The following is a 23,168-nucleotide window of genomic DNA, read 5'->3' on the forward strand; positions in this document are numbered from 1 at the left end:
ATAGACTAATTAGGAGTCTTTGTTTGTTTACTTACTACTAAAAGACACGTTGTCTAGTATGTTCACTATTTAATTAAGGACTAAATTACAATAATAAACATATGTTTAATGTACCCTAAGATTTTTTGTTAAAATAAAGCCAATAATGTCATTTTTTGTGGTCCCCTTTATTTAGTAAAGTACCGGAAAGTATCGAAATACATTTTGATACCGGTACCGGTACTAAAATATTGGTATCGGGACAACCCTAATTGACAATAATAACACAAATTATTCAAAACTGTCATTGCTCCAAAAATAATAAAAGCTTATAATTGACAGATAGATCTAAAGTTGATTTAGAGATTTAAGCGTTGAAAGTAAAAATAATAAATATTGAAATACAATTTTTTTTTTAGTGCGTCTGCCTCACAATACGAAGGTCCTGAGTAGTCGTGAGTTCAATCCCGGCCTCGGGATCTTTCTGTGTGGAGTTTGCATGTTCTCCCCGTGACTGCGTGGGTTCCCTCCGGGTACTCCGGCCTCCTCCCACCTCCAAAGACATGCACCTGGGGATAGGTTGATTGGCAACACTAAATTGGCCCTAGTGTGTGAATGTTGTCTATCTATCTGTGTCATACTTGCCAACCCTCCCGTTTTTAGCGGGAGAACCCCGGTATTCAGCGCCTCTCCCGACAACCTCCCGGCAGAGATTTTCTCCCGACAAACTCCCGGTATTCAGCCGGAGCTGGAGGCCACGCCCCCTCCAGCTCAATGCGGACCTGAGACTGAGTGGGGACAGCCTATTCTCACGTCCGCTTTCCCACAATATAAACAGCTTGCCTAACGAATTCAAACTAATGGAAACAAGAATTTCAGTTCATCCAGGACAGTTCGAAGGGGAAGGTGTATGTTGCCTGTAAATATGTAGAACAGACTTCTCCATTGAACACGGTGGCCGAAATGATATACTCATCATGAACGGAGACGTTAAACAGGACAATACTGCCATCTAATGGATAGCCACCGGAACACTGAAATTCAAGTATTTCTTTTATGTAAATAAAATAAATAAATATATATATATATATATATATATAGCTAGAATTCACTGAAAGTCAAGTATTTCATATATATATATATATACATGAAATATATATGAAATACTCGAGTTGGTGAATTCTAGCTGTAAATAACCACGCCCCCAAGGTTGGCAAGTATGATCTGTGTTGGCCCTGCGATGAGGTGGCGACTTGTCGAGGGTGTACCCCGCCTTCTGCCCGATTGTGGCTGAGATAGGCTCCAGCGCCCCCCGCGACCCCGAAGGGAATAAGCGGTAGAAAATGGATGGATGGATGTTTCAAAAAATAATAATTGATCAAAAGCAATGGTGTTATGAATTATAGACCTATTTAAGGCTCCAATTACTTCATTTCATTCCATTTTGAGAAATGTTTTGGGGGAAATATTGCATATGTTTGCGTTTTTGCTATTAAAAACAGGGTTTTCTTTAAAAAAAAAAAAAAAAAAGGCATAAAACAAACAAAAAAACTTTATGGCAACGGTTAGATCTGAAGTGGATCTATAGATATTCAAGTGTTAAAAGTAAAAAAAAAAGTATTAATATATAACTGATTTTAATCATTTCTTGACTGAGACCCTTTTGGGTCCCGGCACCTTTAACATTTACCAAAATTGAGGGTAGCCCTTATGGCAGATCTGGGCAAAATACGGCCCGCGGGCCACATGCGGCCCATTAAGATTTTCAATCCAGCCTGCTGGGTGTTCTACATATTTTTTTTAGACCTCTAACATCAAAACTGTCGCCGCCATTATGATGTGCAGTGCTGTTTTTAAATTACTATAAGTCTTGACATAGGCGCCGAGCACCCACGTGCGACTGATGGCAACTTTCAATTTTTAAAATCATTTTTGAAAAATCAATCTTGTTGTAGTTAATTTTGTGGCGAGTTTGGTCCATTTTACAAAATAATAAAACCACAAATCATATGGGATATTAACTTCGCTGAACGTCTTTTTAAAATTTTTTAATACACACACACACCGAGCACCCATTGGCAGAAATGTAGATTGCCGCCTATGAGTCTTGAACTATAGAAAGTATTTCAATGGTTGAAATCTTTGCTTTTGGGTGTTATAGGAGTTATTAAGGTCATCTACGTCACAGCAGCTCAGACCAGGAACAAAGCAGAGTGGGCGGGGTTTGTTTTCTGAGCAGCCAGCCCCAAACTCATGTGTCAGGAGCAGATACAGAAGCACATTTTTACAACAAATTTCTGCATAAAAGTGATAATATATCGTACTGTAGGTGTTTATTACACTTTGCATTCGTATTTTGCTGTTTGTTACAGGTTTGTTGTGTTTTGCTTGATTGTAAAAGATACACAAGTATGGAGGAGCTGGTCTGAGAAGTAAAAGATGTTCATATGTTGTTAATATTCAGTGTTTTATTGTTCGTAGTTAATATTGTAAATCCCACTTTCTTCATTTTTATGTAAATTTTGGGTGTCCCATTTAGTAAAAAAAATTAAAAATTCCATTCCGTTTTTTTGAGGTGGTCTGTCATAACTTTTTTAGAACTCTATCTAAGAGCCGTCTTAAACCCAAAAGTGATGTTTTGAAAAAGACTGTTATGTATCGGGCAATCACTTACTGGACTCCACTTCCACAATATCTGGTATCAATCACCAGCATAGAATAGACTAAGAGAATTATTGCAGAAAGAGATTATTCTAGATTGTACCTAATGTCATGCCTGGTTTTATTGATTATTGAGTATTTTATTGATTATGGGACAAGCAGTAGAAAATTGATATTTTAGGCCATGGGTTCTTTGTTTTATTTTTGCAAAAATATATATACCGTATTTTTCGGAGTATAAGTCGCACCTGCCGAAAATGCATAATAAAGAAGGAAAAAAACATATATAAGTCGCATTTTTTGGGGAAATGTATTTGATAAAAGCCAACACCAAGAATAGACATTTGAAAGGCAATTTAAAATAAATAAAGAATAGTGAACAACAGGCTGAATAAGTGTACGTTATATGAGGCATAAATAACCAACTGGTATGTTAACGTAACATATTATGGTAAGAGTCATTCAAATAACTATAACATATAGAACATGCTATACGTTTACCAAACAATCTGTCACTCCTAATCGCTAAATCCCATGAAATCTTATACGTCTAGTCCAGGGGTCGGCAACCTTTACCACTCAAAGAGCCATTTTGGCAAGTTTCACAAATTAAAGAAAATAATGGGAGCCACAAAAAAAAAGTTTTAAATTTAAAATGAAAAACACCGCATACAAAGCTTAAATTTCTTTGTGCTATGTTAACCAGGGGTCTCAGACACACGCACCGGCACACACCTTAATATGGAAATTTGATGTTAGTGCGGCCCGCAAGTTTTGAATGATTGGCGCTTGATAGCGTCATACCTGCCAACACTCTCATTGTTTCCGGGAGACTACCTAGTATCAGGGCGTGATGGCACTGCTTTTAGCGCCCTCTACAGACTGCCCAAACAGTATACCTGCTCGACCACATGTAGATTGCAGTTTCAGCTTGCTCACATAAGTGACAGCAAGGCGTACTACCTCAGCAGCCACACATCTTACACTGACGGTACCAATACCCAGAATCCCATACAGCCCTATCTCTTCCGCTCAACCAACGCACGGAGAGGGGGGGGGGGGGGGGGTTGATGTGTGGGGGGATTTGGTGGTAGCGGGGGTGTATAATGTAGACCGGAAGAGTTAGGGCTGCATGGGATTCTGGGTATTGGTTGTGTTGTGTTTATGTTGTGTTACGGTGGGATGTTCTCCAGAAATGTGTTTTTCATTCTTTTTTGGTGTGGGTTCACAGTGTGGCGCATATTTGTAACGTAACAATGTTAAAGTTGTTTGATACGGCTACCGTCAGTGTAAGCTGTGTGGCTGAAGAGTAAGTATGCTTTGCTGTCTCCTATGTGTGCAAGTAAAAGCAACATACAACATGTGGCCGGGCTGGCACGCTGTTTGTAAATGCTATAGAGGACAATTACTGCAGTGCAATTAGGGCACTCCCTTTATTCAGTAATTAGAGTGTAAATAGGATTATATTTTCCCTGGGAGTTATCTATGAGAGGCACTGAGATCCATAAGTCTCCTGGGAAAATCGGGGGGGTCGGCAAGTATGTAGCTGAGCCGCATCAGAGTGGTCAAAGAGCCGCATGCGGCTCCGGAGCCGCGGGTTGCCGACCCCTGCACTAGTCTCTTACGTGAATGAGATCAATAATATTATTTGATATTGTACGCTAATGTGTTAATCATTTCACACATAAGTCGCTCCTGAGTATAAGTCGCACCCCCGGCCAAACTATGAAAAAAACTGCAACTTATAGTCCGAAAAATACGGTATCTATTTTTATATTGCTCTTTTTATCTTTGGTATGAACATTATGTAAACTTGAAGTTATTTGGGTTTTTTTTTGGTTCTTTGTTGTTGCTATTTTTGTATTACAACATTGTATTATTTGATCATGTTGTACTGCATTGTATTCTTTTGTTTTGTGATTGTGTGATGTTTTTTTGCCTGGACCCCTGGAAGAATAGTCTCCACTGCGGTGTAGACTAATGGGGATCCTTAATAAACTAAACTAAACTATCGGACGTTGTGACTTTTGGTATTAGTGTTCCTGAAAAAAAAAGGGACCCAAGCACTAATACTATATAGCAGATTTTTTGTTCATGTTGAGGGGATTTCATGGGCTGGAAAATGCTACATAGCTCAACAACATGATCAACATAATCAAATGCATTTTGTCGGATTTCATCAAATGACCAGTTGCCCTTTTCAAAAAACTCCTAGTCGACGAAGCGGAGGGCGTGACCAGATTCCTCTGCGATGCCACGGCTCAGTGGAGGAACCTGGCGCTGGAGGTGCGCAGCGTCCGCAGCATGCTGGAGGAGGTCACCTCCAACTGGGAGAAGTACAGCGGCACGGTGGCGGCGCTCCAGGCGTGGCTGGAGGACGCCGAGCACATGCTCAACCAGTCGGAGGGCGCCAAGCGTGTAAGTGACCTGAAAACAAGCATCAAAAGTTCCTGTTCAATGCAAAATTAGCTTCAAAATAAAAGCATGGCTGTATTGACCTGGATTTTACCACAGCAAATAATTAAACGCAACCGTACTTTTGCAAGCAATAATAATTAGGTTCTTAGCTTCTCAATGATCTTAGTCATGGCTCCCTCGGGGACATCATTTTTATAACGTTCCCAATAAATTGAAACTGAGATTGAAAACTTGATAATATTTATTAATTTATTTATCAGTAAAAACACTCAGAGTTGCTACATGCCATCTAGTTGAAGACTTGTGTATTGTTTCCTCGCACCCCCCGCCCCTCCTACCACAAAACAGGAAGTGCAATTTTGACTTGCAGCACCCGCAGTGAGAAAACTTGTCCAAAAGATGGCGCCATAACACAAACAATAACATCTTTTTTGCGTCCCTGTTGATGTTCTATAAAAACTATTTATTGAATACAAAACATCCATAAATTAACCGCACCATTTTATAAGCCGCAGGGTTCAAAGCGTAGTTATGGCTTATAGTTCGGAAAATACGGTATTTTTTGTTGTCGTCTTGTCCTCACTAGAGATGTCCGATAATATCGGCCTGCCGATATTATCGGCCGATATATGCGTTAAAATGTAATATCGGAAATTATCGGTATCGTTTTTTTTATTATCTGTATCGTTTTTTTTTTGTTTTTTTGTTTTTTTTAAATTAAATCAACATAAAAAACACAAGATACACTTACAATTAGTGCACCAACCCAAAAAACCTCCCTCCCCCATTCACTCATTCACACAAAAGGGTTGTTTCTTTCGGTTATTAATATTCTGGTTCCTACATTATATATCAATATATATCAATACAGTCCGCAAGGAATACAGTCCGTAAGCACACATGATTGTGCGTGCTGCTGCTCCACTAATAGTACTCACCTTTAACACTTAATTTTACTCATTTTCATTCATTACTAGTTTCTATGTAACTGTTTTTATATTGTTGTACTTTCTTTTTTATTCAAGAAAATGTTTTTAATTTATTTATCTTATTTTACTAATTTTTTTAAAAAGTACCTTATCTTCACCATACCTGGTTGTCCAAATTAGGCATAATAATGTGTTAATTCCACGACTGCATATATCGGTTGATATCGGTATCGGTAATTAAAGAGTTGGACAATATCGGAATATCGGATATCGGCAAAAAGCCATTATCGGACATCCCTCGTCCTCACGATTTCCCCTGCTGTCTGTTTTGTTTCGTCTTCTTTCTATTCCCTCGTGCTCCGGTTCGTCTGCGCCAAACACTAAATATATACAAACATTTAATGAAGTCATATAAAAACAGATGTGTAAGTTACCCATGCCTTGGGCACTAATACACCCCCATACCATCACACATGCTGGCTTTTACACTTTGCGCCTAGAACAGTCCGGATGGTTCTTTTCCTCTTTGGTCCGGAGGACACGACGTCCACAGTTTCCAAAAACAATTTGAAATGTGGACTCGTCAGACCACAGAACACTTTTCCACTTTGCATCAGTCCATCTTAGATGAGCTCGGGCCCCAGCGAAGCCGGCGGCGTTTCTGGGTGTTGTTGATAAATGGCTTTGGCTTTGCATAGTAGAGTTTTAACTTGCACTTACAGATGTAGCGACCAACTGTAGTTACTGACAGTGGTTTTCTGAAGTGTTCCTGAGCCCATGTGGTGATATCCTTTACACACGGATGTCTGTTTTCGATGCAGTATCGCCTGAAGGATCGAAGGTCCGTAATATCATGGCTTACGTGCAGTGATTTCTCCAGATTCTCTGAACCTTTTGATGATATTACGGAGCGTAGATGGTGAAATCCCTAAATTCCTTACAATAGCTGGTTGAGAAATGTTGTTCTTAAACAATTTGCTCAGGCATTTGTTGACAAAGTGGTGACCCTCGCCCCGTCCTTGTTTGTGAATGACTGAGCATTTCATGGAAGCTGCTTTTATACCCAATCATGGCACCCACCTGTTCCCAATGAGCCTGTTCACCTGTGGGATGTTCCAAATAAGTCTTTGATGAGCATTCCTCAACTTTCTCACTCTTTTTTGCCACTTGTGCCAGATTTTTTGAAACATGTTGCAGGCATCAAATTCCAAATGAGCTAATATTTGCAAAAAATAACAACGTTTTCCAGTTGGAAAGTTAAATATCTTGTCTTTGCAGTCTATTCAATTGAATATAAGTTGAAAAGGATTTGCAAATCATTGTATTCTCTTTTTATTTACCATTTACACAACGTGACAACTTCACTGCTTGGAACATGTAGCACAGTTTAAGAATCAGTGCTTCATTTTAGACAACAGTAAGTGATCGGGGGTCGTCATGGCAACCGCTGACATGCGCCACAAGCCGCTCTGCAATCATCCGTATTTGTGTCCGCCTCGTTCCAGGATTTTTTCCGCAACCTGTCCCACTGGATCCAGCAGCACATGGACATGAACGACGCCGGCAACTTCCTCATCGAGACCTGCGATGACGCGGTGTCCCGAGACCTCAAGCAGCAGCTCCTTCTTCTGAACGGGCGGTGGCGGGAGCTCTTCGTCAAAGTCAAATACGTAAATGAACCACACAACCTGAGCTCGCTTCGCACGTCTGACGGGACTGTTTTGTTTGGCAGTACGCGCGAGCGGACGAGGTGGACAAGTTGAGGCAGGACTACCACGACGGCATCAACACCTTGAAAATCTTCATGGACGCCACCAACGAGAAGATGAACGCCCCCGTCCAAGTGTCCTTCCTCAACGTCCGCACGTTTGTTCAAGATGTGGAGGTACAACCAGCCAACACTTCTCTATCTTCGTTCAAGTGTAATGACTTCACGCTTCCTGCAGGAAATCAAGCACAAAGTCCCGGCCATGGAGGCGGCGTCTAAGGCGGCAGGTCGCACCGCTCAGCTGCTGAGCAAAGACACCGCGCAGGAGGAAGTGGCTCAGATGACGGCGGTGATGACCTCCATCAAAGAGCAGCTCGGCAAGGTAAGGCCTAGGGTTGTCCCGATACCAGTATTTTAGTACCGGTACCAAAATGTATTTTGATACTTTTCCATACTTTTCTAAATAAAGGGCACCACAAAAAAATTTCATTATTGGCTTTGTTTTATTTTATTATTATTAGGGTCCGCATGTACCCTGTACAAAGGACTCCCACAGGGAGTCCTTTGTACAGGTACAAAGGAACCTATTGAAATTGTAAGGTTTATTATTATTCCGCAGCTTTGCGCACTACTTTGCCCCCCTTAACATGCTTCAAAACTCACCAAATTTTATACACAAAACTGTGACAGCACACTTTAGTAAAAAAACCAAACCCCAAAAATCAAAATTGCGCTTTAGCGCCCCCTAGGAAAAAACAAAAACAAACTGCCTGTAACTCCCACTAGGAAGGTCGTAGAGACATGAAACAAAAACCTGTATGTAGGTCTCACTTAGACCTACAATTCATAATTTCACATCCTCGGGCAAAAACCAACAGGAAGTTGGCAATTTCCCCTTCAACACAAAAAATGACTAAAAACACTCATTTTTGCCTCTTTGAGCTGTAATTTGACCCCCTTAAAATACTTCAAAACTCACCAAACTTTTTACACACATCGGGCCTGGTGGAAATTGCGATCTAAAAAACAAACAAACCCCAAAACTCAAAATTGCGCTCTAGCGCAATTTTTGAATAAAACAGAGACAAAACTGCTTCTCAGAGGAAAACACAGACAAAACTGCTTGTAACTTCCAGTAGAAACGTCTTAGAGACATGAAACAAAAACCTCTACGTAGGTCTCACTTAGACCTACATTTCATAGATTGAAATCCTTCAGAAAAAATCAACAGGAAGTTTGATATACCCACTTCAAAACACATTTTTTTAAAAAGTGGTCACCAAACATCAAACATTATCTCCTCTGAGCGCGTTTGTCGTTTTGGCTTCAAACTACTACAGGAGAGAGATTGAACCCTTCTGATTAAAAGTTGGCGAAAGCGTTTTAATAAGTGCTACGGTTTTGATTTTACGAGCCTTCAAAGAAAACAACCACTGTGCCGCAGCACCTAGGAAAAAAACACAGACACAACTTCCTCTAACTCCCAGTACGACTATCGTAGAGACACGAAACAAAAACCTCTATGTAGGTCTCACTCAGGACTACCACTGGACTAAAGTATTGGGACACCTAGGACTAGCACCTGCCAAAATGCGGACCCGACCAACGCTGCTTGCAGCTTTAATTATTATTATTATTTTATTCCTGGGGATCGGTTGATTGGCAACACTAAACGGTCCCTAGTGTGTGAATGTGAGTGTGAATGTTGTCTGTCTATCTGTGTTGGCCCTGTGATGAGGTGGCGACTTGTCCAGGGTGTACCCTGCCTTTCGCCCCAATGTACACTACCGTTCAAAAGTTTGGGGTCACATTGAAATGTCCTTATTTTGAATGAAGATAACTTTAAACTAGTCTTAACTTGAAAGAAATACACTCTATACATTGCTAATGTGGTAAATGACTATTCTAGCTGCAAATGTCTGGTTTTTGGTGCAATATCTACATAGGTGTATAGAGGCCCATTTCCAGCAACTATCACTCCAGTGTTCTAATGGTACAATGTGTTTGCTCATTGGCTCAGAAGGCTAATTGATGATTAGAAAACCCTTGTGCAATCATGTTCACACATCTGAAAACAGTTTAGCTCGTTACAGAAGCTACAAAACGGACCTTCCTTTGAGCAGATTGAGTTTCTGGAGCATCACATTTGTGGGGTCAATTAAATGGCCAGAAAAAGAGAACTTTCATCTGAAACTCGACAGTCTATTCTTGTTCTTAGAAATGAATTCTATTCCACAAAATTGTTTGGGTGACCCCAAACTTTTGAACGGCAGTGTAGCTGAGATAGGCTCCAGCACCCCCGCGACCCCGAAGGGGAAAAGCGGTAGGAAATGGATGGATGGGTGGCTTTATTTGAACAAAAAATCTTAGGGTACATGATACATATGTTTATTATTGTCATTTAGTCCTTCAATAAAATAGTGAACATACTAGACAACTTGTCTTTTAGTAGTAAGTAAACAAACAACGACTCCTAATTAGTCTGCTGACGTATGCAGTAACGTTTTGTCGACATTATGAGGGACAAGCTGTAAAAATTGATTATTAATCTACTTGTTCATTTACTGTTAATATCTGCTTATTTTCTGTTTTAACATGTTCTATCTACATTTCTGTTAAAATGTAATAATCACTTATTCTTCTCTTCTTTGATACTTTTCATTAGTTTAGGATGATACCACACATTTAGGTATCGATCTGATACCAAGTCGTTACAGGATCGTACATGGTCATATTCAAAGTCCTCATGTGTCCAGGGACGTATTTACTGACTTTATAAACATAAGTAAGTAAGTTAAGTTAAGTACCAATGATTGTCACACACACACTAGGTGTGGTGAAATTTGTCCTCTGCATTTGACCCATCACCCTTGTTCACCCCCTGGGAGGTGAGGGGAGCAGTGGGCAGCAGTGGTGCCGCGCCCAGGAATCATTGTTGGTGATTTAACCCCCAATTCCAACCCTTGATGCTGAGTGCCAAGCAGGGAGGTAAAGGCTCCCATTTTTATAGTCTTTGGTATGACTCGGCCGGGGGTTTGAACTCACAACCTACCCATCTCAGGGCGGACACTCTAACCACTAGGCCACCGGTCATATGAATTTTAAAAGAAAGGAAAAAAGATTTTGTGACTGTAAAAAATATCGATGTAATCATAGAAGTATCGACTCGATACGCTATTGTACTTGGTATCATTACAGTGGATGTTAGGTGTAGATCCACCCATGGCATTTGTTTACATTCAGGGGTGCTAGTGGTAAACCTTGATCTTTAGTTTTTAGGCCAAAATGCGTCCATTCTCCCTTTTCTGTCTACACACCGTGTCTGCTTGTAAGAACTCCGTGTGTGTGCGCTGCCGAACATGCTTCTTTGCTAGCAAAACCAGCAATGTCACTTAGTACCGTTTCTGATTCATTAGTGCCGCGATACTATACCAGTACCAGTTGTACTGTACAACCGTAGTAAGGCCATGGAGGCCTCCTACTTTATTATAAGCCTTTTATATATAATACAGTGGAACCTCGATTTATGAACTTAATTGGTTTTTGAACAGGGTTCGTGAATTGAAAAATTTGTATAGTAAAGCAAATTTATTCATAAAAACTAAGTGCAGAGGTTGCCCTCTAGTGGGTTCTTCGGACCACCACACACTGTTACGAGAGCCCGGATTTCAGGGTACAACACTGTTTTATTTGTATGTTGAGAGCCTTTTGCTTTCCGGCAAGATGTCTTTTTTTGAGTTCGTGTCTCTCTCTCTCTCTCTCTGGCTCCCACTCCAACTCCAAGCACGTGTCTCATGCCGGCTGCTGCTAATAAAGGCCAGAGGTGATTAAATAACAAGGCCCACCTGGGTTATCCACTCACCTGTCGCTTGTCTTCGAGGCCGGTCCTGGCACACCCCGTTCCGCGGCAGGCCCGCAGGCCACGCCCCCCCTCCACACTTAAGTAAATATGAATAATGGGTTCCAGCTTCAACAAAAGTCCATATTTTAGTTAAGGTTTATACATTTTGAACACAATACAGCACTGTATATCAAACAAACATAACAAGGAGGTGATGGACCAACTTTCTCTTTATTAACAAGCCAAAACAACAACTACAAACTGAACTGTCCTCTGTATGTTCTGCTCTAGCAGACGGGGACAGGGGGAGGGGCCGTGAGAGGCGGTCTCCTCCTCCGCTGTACTATTAGTCCGCCAGAAAAGTCAGTTCTAATCACTGTCGTACGAAGCCAGCTTCTTCTATCGCCTCAATATGAATGGATGACTCACAGAGACACGGTTTGCACAGAAAGGCATATTTTACACGATCTAAAAGTCCGTAAACCGTCACGTTCGCAAATAGGTTGGTAAATTGAGGTTCCATTGTACGGTATAAGCTAGTTTGCCAAGTCCAAGGAATGACAATAAAGTTCAGCTTAAAACTTGGGTGTAAAAAAGACAAGACTGCTGATCTTTGACTAGTATTTTTAAAAACTCTCGAAGATGTTTGTCTCAATAATAACTTATTCATACCCTTTTAGGTACGAGAGCGATGTCTGCCTCTGCTGAAAGAGTCTCAGTCCCTCTTAGCACCGCTTGAAGAAATGGAGAAGAACATCACCGGCTTCTACCAGTCTCTGGAGAAGGCCAGCTACGTGACCAGCAGCACCGACCCGGAAGGACCTGTGGACTACAAACAGAAGTGCCAGGTGAGCGACACTCATGACGCGTCGAGTCACCAGGAAGCTGACACCTGGCCTGATGTCGCTGCAGGAGCTGGCGGCCGCCACACAGAGCTGCAAGAAGTGTCTCCTTGTCATTGAGAGGACTCACCAGAGCATCCTGAAGATGATGGATGCCAGTAGAACCCTGCAGCACATGGACATGAGTCTCCTGCAGAAAAGGGTGGCGGACCTCCAAACCTCCTCACAGGTGAACATCTCAGCTTCTTCAAATGCACTCCTTTATACAAATGAGTTGGGAAATTGTGTTAGATGTAAATATAAACGGAATACAATGATTTGCAAATCCTTTTCAAGCCATATTCAGTTGAATGCACTACAAAGACAACATATTTGATGTTCAAACTCATAAACTTTTTTTTTTTTTTGCAAATAATAATCAACTTAGAACAGGGGTGGGCAATTAATTTTTACCGGGGGCCGCATGAGCAACCCGAGCACTGCTTGAGGGCCACATCGACAATATTTCAATTCCATTTTGCTCAATATTATTTTTGATATATACCGTAAGATAAATAATAATTAATAATAATAGTAATACTTCAACATAGTGTGTGTAACAGCATTCCATGACTAATATAAATAAATTAACATTAATAATAAATGACAGTAAAATAAGCACACGTATGACTGAGGAGTCATAGTGTAACTTTGTGTGGTGTTTGAGTTGTCCGACTTTTTGTGTGGCCATAAACGCACCAGTGGTTTAGCGCTATGCGTGTTGGTGACAGATGACAAGTTGGTTTTGGCCTGGTTTGTACGGCAGAAAATGACACATTTTTCGAGATAGAAGTGTGAAAACTCACGTTTTTGGTGTGTTTATGGGCGTATATAAACAGTTTTGCTCAATAAAGTGATGGATATAATTCCTGTCCTCGAAGCATCTCGATAGACGTTACAATAATTGAACGGTGTTCAATTGAACGGTGTTGACGAACACCGTTAGGGCCGCTTGTTGTCACTGTCACTCAAAGTTGCATTGCAAAATTACATAGAATAAATATGTTTATTTTGTGTAGAATTCAGATGGGATTTGATTTGGTGCGCGGCATATATTTGCTGCGCGCAGAGGACGCTTGAGCAGTGCGCAATTGCGCAGGCGCGCACCTTAGAGGGAACGTTGCTTGGCAGTCCATGTCTTGTTGAAAACACGCCATTCCTCATCAACTTTTCTCTTTTTAGCGTCTCGGGTGTAAACCGTGCATCACTTGTCGCTGCATGTGCACCTTCACTCGCAGGTTACACACGGACACACGCCCATAAATAATACTTTTCAAAATAAAAGCAGCACAGTTGTATTGCGCGCACGACATAGATGTTTTTTCAACTTTATTTTGTCATTTCTGATTGCAGCTGTTCACATACACTCACAATCACGCACGCGCATACGTCCACACGGAAGTAATACAAATAACGATTTTCAAAACAAAAGCAGCACCGTTGTATTGCACACTTGACATAGATACTTTTTAAAATTTATTTTGTAATTTATAATTGGCCTCACGCGGGCCGGACAGGGACGCACAAAGGTCTGACTTAGAATGTCATGGCTGCAACACGTGCCAAAGTAGTTGGGAAAGGGCATGTTCAACCACTGTGTTACATGGCCTTTCCTTTTAACAACACTCAGTAAAGGTTTGGGAACTGAGGAGACACATTTTTGAAGCTTCTCCGGTGGAATTCTTTCCCATTCTTGCTTGATGTACAGCTTAAGTTGTTCAACAGTCCGGGGGTCTCCATTATTTCCGGTATTTTAGGCTTCATAATGCGCCACACATTTTCAATGGGAGACAGGTCTGGACTACAGGCAGGCCAGTCTAGTACCCGCACTCTTTTACTATGAAGCCACGCTGATGTAACACGTGGCTTGGCATTGTCTTGCTGAAATAAGCAGGGGCGTCCATGATAACGTTGCTTGGACGGCAACATATGTTGCTCCAAAAGCTGTATGTACCTTTCAGCATTAATGGTGCCTTCACAGATGTGTAAGTTACCCATGTCTTGGGCACTAATACACCCCCATACCATCACTGATGCTGCCTTTTCAACTTTGCGCCTAGAACAGTCTGCATCAGGGGTCACCAACGCGGTGCCCGCGGGCACCAGGTAGCCCGTAAGGACCAGATGAGTAGCCCGCTGGCCTGTTCTAAAAATAGCTCAAATAGCAGCACTTACCAGTGAGCTGCATCTATTTTTTAAATTGTATTTATTTACTAGCAAGCTGGTCTCGCTTTGCTCGACATTTTTCATTCTAAGAAAGACAAAATTCAAATAGAATTTGAAAATCCAAGAAAATATTTTAAAGACTTGGTCTTCACTTGTTTAAATAAATTCATTCATTTTTTTACTTTGCTTCTTATAACTTTCAGAAAGACAATTTTAGAGAAAAAATACAACCTTAAAAATGATTTTAGTATTTTTAAACACATATACCTTTTTACCTTTTAAATTCCTTCCTCTTTTTTCCTGACAATTTAAATCAATGTTCAAGTAAATGTATTTTTTTTATTGTAAAGAATAATAAATACATTTTAATTTAATTCTTCATTTTAGCTTCTGTTTTTTCGACGAAGAATATTTGTGAAATATTTCTTCAAAGTTATTATGATTAAAATTTAAAAAAATTATTCTGGCAAATCTAGAAAATCCGTAGAATCAAATTTAAATCTTATTTCAAAGTCTTTTGAATTTCTTTTAAAATTTTTGTTCTGGAAAATCTAGAAGAAATAATGATTTGTCTTTGTTAGAAATATAGCTTGGTCCAATTTGTTATATATTCTAACAAAGTGCAGATTGGATTTTAACCTATTTAAAACATGTCATCAAAATTCTAAAATTAATCTTAATCAGGAAAAATTACTATTGATGTTCCATAAATTATTTTTAATTTTTTTTTAAAAAAGATTCGAATTAGCTAGTTTTTCTCTTCTTTTTTTCGGTTGAATTTTGAATTTTAAAGAGTCGAAATTGAAGATAAACTATGTTTCAAAATTTAATTGTCATTTTTTTCGTGTTTTCTCCTCTTTTAAACCGTTCAATTAAGTGTTAATATCATTAATTATTAATAATAACATAGAGTTAAAGGTAAATTGAGCAAATTGGCTATTTCTGGCAATTTATTGAAGTGTGTATCAAACTGGTAGCCCTTCACATTAATCACTACCCAAGAAGTAGCTCTTGGTTTCAAAAAGGTTGGTGACCCCTGGTCTGGATGGTTCGCTTCCCCTTTGGTCCGGATGACACGATGTCGAATATTTCCAAAATTTTTTTTAAATGTGGACTCGTCAGACCACAGAACACTTTCCCACTTTGCATCAGTCCATCTTAGATGAGCTCAGGCCCAGCGAAGCCGACGGCGTTTCTGGGTGTTGTTGATAAACGGTTTTCGCCTCGCATAGGAGAGTTTTAACGTGCACTTACAGATGTAGCGACCAACTGTAGTCACTGACAGTGGGTTTCTGAAGTGTTCCTGAGCCCATGTGGTGATATCCTTTACACACTGATGTGGCTTGTTGATGCAGTACAGCCTGAGGGATGGAAGGTCACGGGCTTAGCTGCTTACGTGCAGTGATTTCTCCAGATTCTCCGAACCCTTTGATGATATTACGGAGCGTAGATGGTGACATCCCTAAATTCCTTGCAATAGCTGGTTGAGAAAGGTTTTTCTTAAACTGTTCAACAATTTGCTCAGGCATTTGTTGACAAAGTGGTGACCCTCGCCCCATCCTTGTTTTTATTTCATGGAATCTACTTTTATACCCAATCATGGCACCCACCTGTTCCCAATTAGCCTGTTCACCTGTGGGATGTTCCAAATAAGTGTTTGATGAGCATTCCTCAACTTTATCAGTATTTATTGCCACCTTTCCCAACTTCTTTGTCACGTGTTGCTGGCATCAAATTCTAAAGTTAATGATTATTTGCACAAAAAAAAAAAGTTTAATAGTTTGAACATCAAATATGTTGTCTTTGTAGCATATTCAACTGAATATGGCTTGAAAATGATTTGCAAATCATTGTATTCCGTTTATATTTACATCTAACACCATTTCCCAACTCACATGGAAACGGGGTTTGTACTACACCTTGTACGACAGGCGTCCAGGGCAGCCATGATTGCGACGTGGCCCTCAATTAAAATAGTTTGAATCCCCGTCTCACACTGTGTGTGCGTCAAGGGCATGTTTAAGGAAGCCACCGAGTGGAGGAGGCGCGTGGAGGCCAACAGCAGCCTCATGAAGAGGTTTGACGAGTCGCGCTCGGAGCTGGAGAAGGTTCTCGGCTTGGCGGAAGACTGTCTGACAGAACAAGGCCACCCGGAGGAGCTGCTGAAAAAACACACGGTGAGGAAACACACGCAACTATGCTTTAAAGAGCTTTTTAGGCATCTTGTTAGCAAGTCTTGGTTATAAATAACCCTTCTAAAAATAGATCCACGTACTTTTGATGGGACTCATACGCATTTCTCTAAGAAGACCGTCTGATACTTACATTCAGCTGCCAAATACAATAAAAGGACTAAGAATTAACTCATTTCATTTGATTTTGTGTATCATTTCAATACATGTGTAAAGGAAGTTAAGCACTATAAATCAGGGGTCACCAACGCGGTGCCCGCGGGCACCAGGTAGCCCGTAAGGACCAGATGAGTAGCCCGCCGGCCTGTTCTAAAAATAGCTCAAATAGCAGCACTTACCAGTGAGCTGCCTCTATTTTTTAAATTGCATTTACTTACTAGCAAGCTGGTCTCGCTTTGCCTGACATTTTTAATTCTAAGAGAGACAAAACTCAAATAGAATTTGAAAATCCAAGAAAATATTTTAAAGACTTGGTCTTCACTTGTTTAAATAAATTTATTCATTTTTTTACTTTGCTTCTTATAACTTTCCGAAAGACAATTTTAGAGAAAAAATATAACCTTAAAAATGATTTTAGGATTTTTAAACACATATACCTTTTAAATTCCTTCCTCTTCTTTCCTGACCATTTAAATCAATGTTCAAGTAAATTTATTTTTTTTATTGTAAAGAAAAATAAATACATTTGAATTTAATTCTTCATTTTAGCTTATCTTTTTTCGACGAAGAATATTTGTGAAATATTTCTTCAAACTTATTATGATTCAAATTTTAAAAAATTCTTCTGGCAAATATAGGAAAATCTGTAGAATCAAATTTAAATCTTATTTCAAAGTCTTTTGAATTTCTTTTAATATTTTTGTTCTGGAAAATCTAGAAGAAATAATGATTTGTCTTTGTGAGAAATATAGCTTGGTCCAATTTGTTATATATTCTAACAAATTGCAGATTGGATTTTAACCTATTTAAAACATGTCATCAAAATTCTAAAATGAATCTTAATCAGGAAAAATTACTAATGATGTTCCATAAATTATTTTTTTAATTTTTTCAAAAAGATTCGAATTAGCTAGTTTTTCTCTTCTTTTTTTCGGTTGAATTTTGAATTTTAAAGAGTCGAAATTGAAGATAAACTATGTTTCAAAATGTAATTGTCATTTTTTTCGTGTTTTCTCCTCTTTTAAACCGTTCAATTAAGTGTAAATATCATTAATTATTAATAATAACATAGAGTTAAAGGTAAATTGAGCCAATTGGCTATTTCTGGCCATTTATTGAAGTGTGTATCAAACTGGTAGCCCTTCGCATTAATCAGTACCCAAGAAGTAGCTCTTGCTTTCAAAAAGGTTGGTGACCCCTGCTATAAATCATGCAGACGACTGCCAAATTTATATGTCGATTTCAAAAGACCACGGCCCCCTGACACCCCTTCTCAACTGTCTATGCCACGTCAAGGCTTGGTTAGCCCAGAATGTTTTAATAATGAATGAGGGAAAAACGGTTTAGTTTTTGGTCCGACCCTCACTGACTTGGGACCATTGCAAAATGATGTGCGTCCCAAAGTCACCAGCCTCGGCGTCACTATAGACAGTGATTTTAAACCTGACAAACAAGTCAATTTTTTTATCATCTTCGTCTTTTAGCAAAGGTAAAACCGTTGTTATATTTTAAAGGCCTACTGAAATGATTTTTTTTTTAAATTTAAACGGGGATAGCAGATCCATTCTATGTGTCATACTTGATCATTTCGCGATATTGCCATATTTTTGCTGAAAGGATTTAGTAGAGAACATCGACGATAAAGTTCGCAACTTTTGCTCGCTGATAAAAAAAGCCTTGCCTGTACCGGAAGTAGCGTGACGTCACAGGTTGAAAGGCTCCTCACATTTCCCCATTGTTTACACCAGCAGCGAGAGCGATTCAGACCGAGAAAGCGACGATTACCCCATTAATTTGAGCCAGGATGAAAGATTCGTGGATGAGGAACGTGAGAGTGAAGGACTAGAGTGCAGTGCAGGACGTATCTTTTTTCGCGCTGACCGTAACTTAGGTACAAGCTGGCTCATTGGATTCCAAACTTTCTCCTTTTTCTATTGTGGATCACGGATTTGTATTTTAAACCACCTCGGATACTATATCCTCTTGAAAATGAGAGTCGAGAACGCGAAATGGACATTCACAGTGACTTTTATCCCCACGACAATACATCGGTGAAGCACTTTAGCTACGGAGCTAACGTGATAGCATCGTGCTTAAATGCAGATAGAAACAAAAGAAATAAGCCCCTGACTGGAAGGATGGACAGAAGATCAACAATACTACTATCAGGAGACACCGAACCAAACACTGGACCTGTAACTACACGGTTAATGCTGTGCCACCTGTCAAAGCCTAGCAATGCTGTTGCTAACAACGCCATTGAAGCTAACCTAGCTACGGGACCTCGTCAGAGCTATGATAAAAACATTAGCGCTCCACCTACGCACCTACCCATCGACGGCGCGACGAAGGACTTCACCCGATCATCGATGCGGTCGGCGGCTAGCGTCGGATAGCGCGTCTGCTATCCAAGTCAAAGTCCTCCTGGTTGTGTTGCTGCAGCCAGCCGCTAATACACCGATCCCACCTACAACTTTCTTCTTTGCAGTCTTCATTGTTCATTAAACAAATTGCAAAAGATTCACCAACACAGATGTCCAGAATACTGTGGAATTTTGAGATGAAAACAGAGCTTTTTTGTATTGGATTCAATGGTGTCCGAATACTTCCGTTTAACTAGTGACGTCACGCGCATACGTCATCATACATAGACGTTTTCAACCGGGAGTTTAGCGGGAAATTTAAAATGTCACTTTATAAGTTAACCCGGCCGTATTGGCATGTGTTGCAATGTTAAGATTTCATCATTGATATATAAACTATCAGACTGCGTGGTCGCTAGTAGTGGCTTTCAGTAGGCCTTTAACCTTTTTGAACAAGCCGTGCATGCTTTTATTTCAAGCGGCCTGGACTACTGCGATGCACTTTATGCTGGCGTTAGCCAAAAAGCTCTCTCCCTGTTGCAGTTAGTCCAGAAGGCGACAACAGGACTTTTAACAGGGGCCAGGAAACGCCAGCATATAACCCCCAATTCTTCAGACTTTGCATTGGCTCCCTGTTCATTTTAGAATTGATTTTAGAATCTTGCTGTTTGCTTTTAAAGCTTTGCATGGAATATTATATATTATATCTCGGACCTCATCCAAATTTACACTCCTCCGAGAGCCAGCTCCAGTTCGTGGTGCCCAAGACCAGACTTAGGGCCTTCTCTGTGGTCGGCCCTAAGCTCTGGAACACTCTGCCCCTCTTTGTTCCAACTGCTCTCACAGTGGAGTGTTTAAGACCCACTTTTATTCTTTGGCTTTTAACACACTGCAAAAACTGAAATCCAAGTAAGATGAAATATCTCAAATAAGGGTGATATTTGCTTCTTTTCTGTCTGATAAGATAATTCTTTTCACTAAGCAGATTTTATGTTAGAGTGTTTTACTTGTTTTAAGTGTTTTGCTCCTAAATGATCTCAGTAAGATATTACAGCTTGTTGCTGAGATTTGATGAGCTATATTGAGTAAAACATGCTTGAAACTAGAATATCAACTGTTGCAAAGCTGTGTCATCAACACTCACAAGTATAAAACTACACTACCGTTCAAAAGTTTGGGGTCACATTGAAATGTCCTTATTTTTGAAGGAAAAGCACTGTACTTTTCAATGAAGATAACTTTAAACTAGTCTTAACTTTAAAGAAATACGCTCTATACATTGCTAATGTGGTAAATGACTATTCTAGCTGCAAATGTCTGCTTTTTGGTGCAATATCTACATATGTGTATAGAGGCCCATTTCCAGCAACTATCACTCCAGTGTTCTAATGGTACAATGTGTTTGCTCGATGGCTCAGAAGGCTAATTGATGATTAGAAAACCCTTGTGCAATCATGTTCACACATCTGAAAACAGTTTAGCTCGTTACAGAAGCTACAAAACGGACCTTCCTTTGAGCAGATTGAGTTTCTGGAGCATCACATTTGTGGGGTCAATTGAACACTCAAAATGGCCAGAAAATGAGAACTTTCATCTGAAACTCGACAGTCTATTCTTGTTCTTAGAAATGAAGGCTATTCCACAAAATTGTTTGGGTGACCCCAAACTTTTGAACGGTAGTGTACTTTTTTAAAGTAATCATTTCTTATTTCAAGCATGAAAAAAAAAAATCATGACTTTGACACAATTGTGTCTCATAATTAAAACAGATGACAGCCAAATGGACTTTGCTGTTTTATTTTCAATGAAACAATAGAAAATACGTACTCATAAAGTAGTACAGTTGTTATTAGTGAGAATATACTTATTTTAAGGTATTTTTGGGTTCATTGAGGTTAGCTAATTTTACTTGTTTTGGAAAGTCTTGGCAAGCCAATTCATGCCAGTTCTATTGGCAGATAATTTTGCTTAGTTCAAATAAAATACACCTAATTTTTTTTAATTTTTTTTTTGTTTTTGAACACTGACTTTTTGCAGTGCACTACGTGAGTTGTGTGGTCCTCTGTGTTTTTAAAAATGTCTATTTATTGTTTTAATTGGTTTTACCCTTTAAAATCGTTTTTAATCATATTTATTTTTATATTGTTTTTATATTGGTTTTATATTTATTAATTTTTTTGTTTTATTCAGTCATTGTTGGAGCTAAGGATAATATTTGAATATTGTTTTTAGTATTGTTGTGCAGCACTTTGGAAACATTTTTGTTGTTTAAATGTGCTACACAAATATAGTGGACTGGATTGGATAAAATAATACAGCATGACAAATACACTACCGTTCAAAAGTTTGGGGTCACCCAAACAATTTTGTGGAATAGCCTTCATTTCTAAGAACAAGAATAGACCGTCGAGTTTCAGATGAAAGTTCTCTTTTTCTGGCCATTTTGAGCGTTTAATTGACCCCACAAATGTGATGCTCCAGAAACTCAATCTGCTCAAAGGAAGGTCAGTTTTGTAGCTTCTCTAACGAGCTAAACTGTTCTCAGATGTGTGAACATGATTGCACGAGGGTTTTCTAATCATCAATTAGCCTTCTGAGCCAATGAGCAAACACATTGTACCATTAGAACACTGGAGGGATAGTTGCTGGAAATGGGCCTCTATACACCTATGTAGATATTGCACCAAAAAGCAGACATTTGCAGCTAGAATAGTCATTTACCACATTAGCAATGTATAGAGTGTATTTCTTTCAAGTTAAGACTAGTTTAAAGTTATCTTCATTGAAAAGTACAGTGCTTTTCCTTCAAAAATAAGGACATTTCAATGTCACCCCAAACTTTTGAACGGTAGTGTATGTAAAGAGTGAACATTGGTCGAAACGGCACATCTTGCAATTGCTTGGGCTTTTCTTTAAAATGATTATTATTGTTACGACGTGGTCGCGAGGCCGCGCTGGTAGTGTTCCCTGCCACGCAGGTAGGATTTTAGGTTTAATTATTATTGAGGCAGGATCCAAAATACAAAACTGAGGACGCTAACAAGCGTGGAACCAAAAAACCAAAAATGTCACCAAGGGTGAAAAACGAGGAGTACTAGTGCGTAGAAAAATCACTAGCACGAGGAGGAAAAACCAGGAGAACGTAATTGTTGCATATAGCAAACATTGACCCAGCAACTAACTTTAGGGTGTTTTGCTGAATCGCCAAAACAATTGGTATGCACTTTTAGTAGACTAACGAGCACATGCGTGTCAAATTTAAACAAGATTGGTTCAAAATAATTAGTCGCAATCAAGCATATATCTTTGCAACTTAGCAACAAAGCATTTGGACCACTACCTAGACACAAATGTTAACATTTAACATGTCTGTATAGCTACCTAAACATGCTGCAAGATGGAGCCTGTAAACAGACATATTGTACTTTTGTTGCAGGAGTTCTTCGCTCAGATGGACCAGCGGGTCTTGAACGCGTTCCTCAAGGCTTGTGACGAGCTCACTGACATTTTGCCCAACCAGGAGCAACAGTCACTGCAGGAAACTGTCCGGAAGCTGCACAAACGCTGGAAGGTCGGTGTCGTTAAAGGACAAATGTTGCCTATCATTCACAATCATAATTTAAGACAACAGCAAATATGTGCTTTTTTTATGCATTCTAAGTCGTAAATAAAAGCTAGCCAAAGTCAGCTGACAATGGAGCCAATAGGTGTCGCTCTATTCCGCCTAGGAAGCGCTCTAAAAACATCCAAAAGCCTCCATGAAACATTTTATACACATGCTGTAAGTATATATGTAAAGTAGTAACATTCATAATAACAAGTACAATTCATCCATATTTTGCTTCAACAACAACAACACTACTAAACATGG

General features: G+C 39.6%; 1 protein-coding gene across 11 annotated transcripts in view; it reads left to right on the plus strand.

Moving 5' to 3' along the window:
* The window catches only part of syne1b (spectrin repeat containing, nuclear envelope 1b), a 318,672-nt gene that overhangs the window by 41,775 nt on the left and 253,729 nt on the right, over positions 1-23,168 (plus strand). For all 11 annotated transcript variants that reach the window (XM_062043168.1, XM_062043169.1, XM_062043173.1 and 8 more), the window contains 8 exons: positions 4,856-5,058; positions 7,493-7,657; positions 7,720-7,872; positions 7,934-8,077; positions 12,217-12,384; positions 12,449-12,607; positions 16,596-16,760; positions 22,734-22,868. In XM_062043168.1, the coding sequence (XP_061899152.1) occupies positions 4,856-5,058; positions 7,493-7,657; positions 7,720-7,872; positions 7,934-8,077; positions 12,217-12,384; positions 12,449-12,607; positions 16,596-16,760; positions 22,734-22,868 (1,292 nt within the window). The remainder of the gene's footprint in view (positions 1-4,855; positions 5,059-7,492; positions 7,658-7,719; positions 7,873-7,933; positions 8,078-12,216; positions 12,385-12,448; positions 12,608-16,595; positions 16,761-22,733; positions 22,869-23,168) is intronic.

This window comes from Entelurus aequoreus, linkage group LG03 (genome assembly GCF_033978785.1).
Source record: "Entelurus aequoreus isolate RoL-2023_Sb linkage group LG03, RoL_Eaeq_v1.1, whole genome shotgun sequence".
Classification (NCBI taxonomy): domain Eukaryota; kingdom Metazoa; phylum Chordata; class Actinopteri; order Syngnathiformes; family Syngnathidae; genus Entelurus; species Entelurus aequoreus.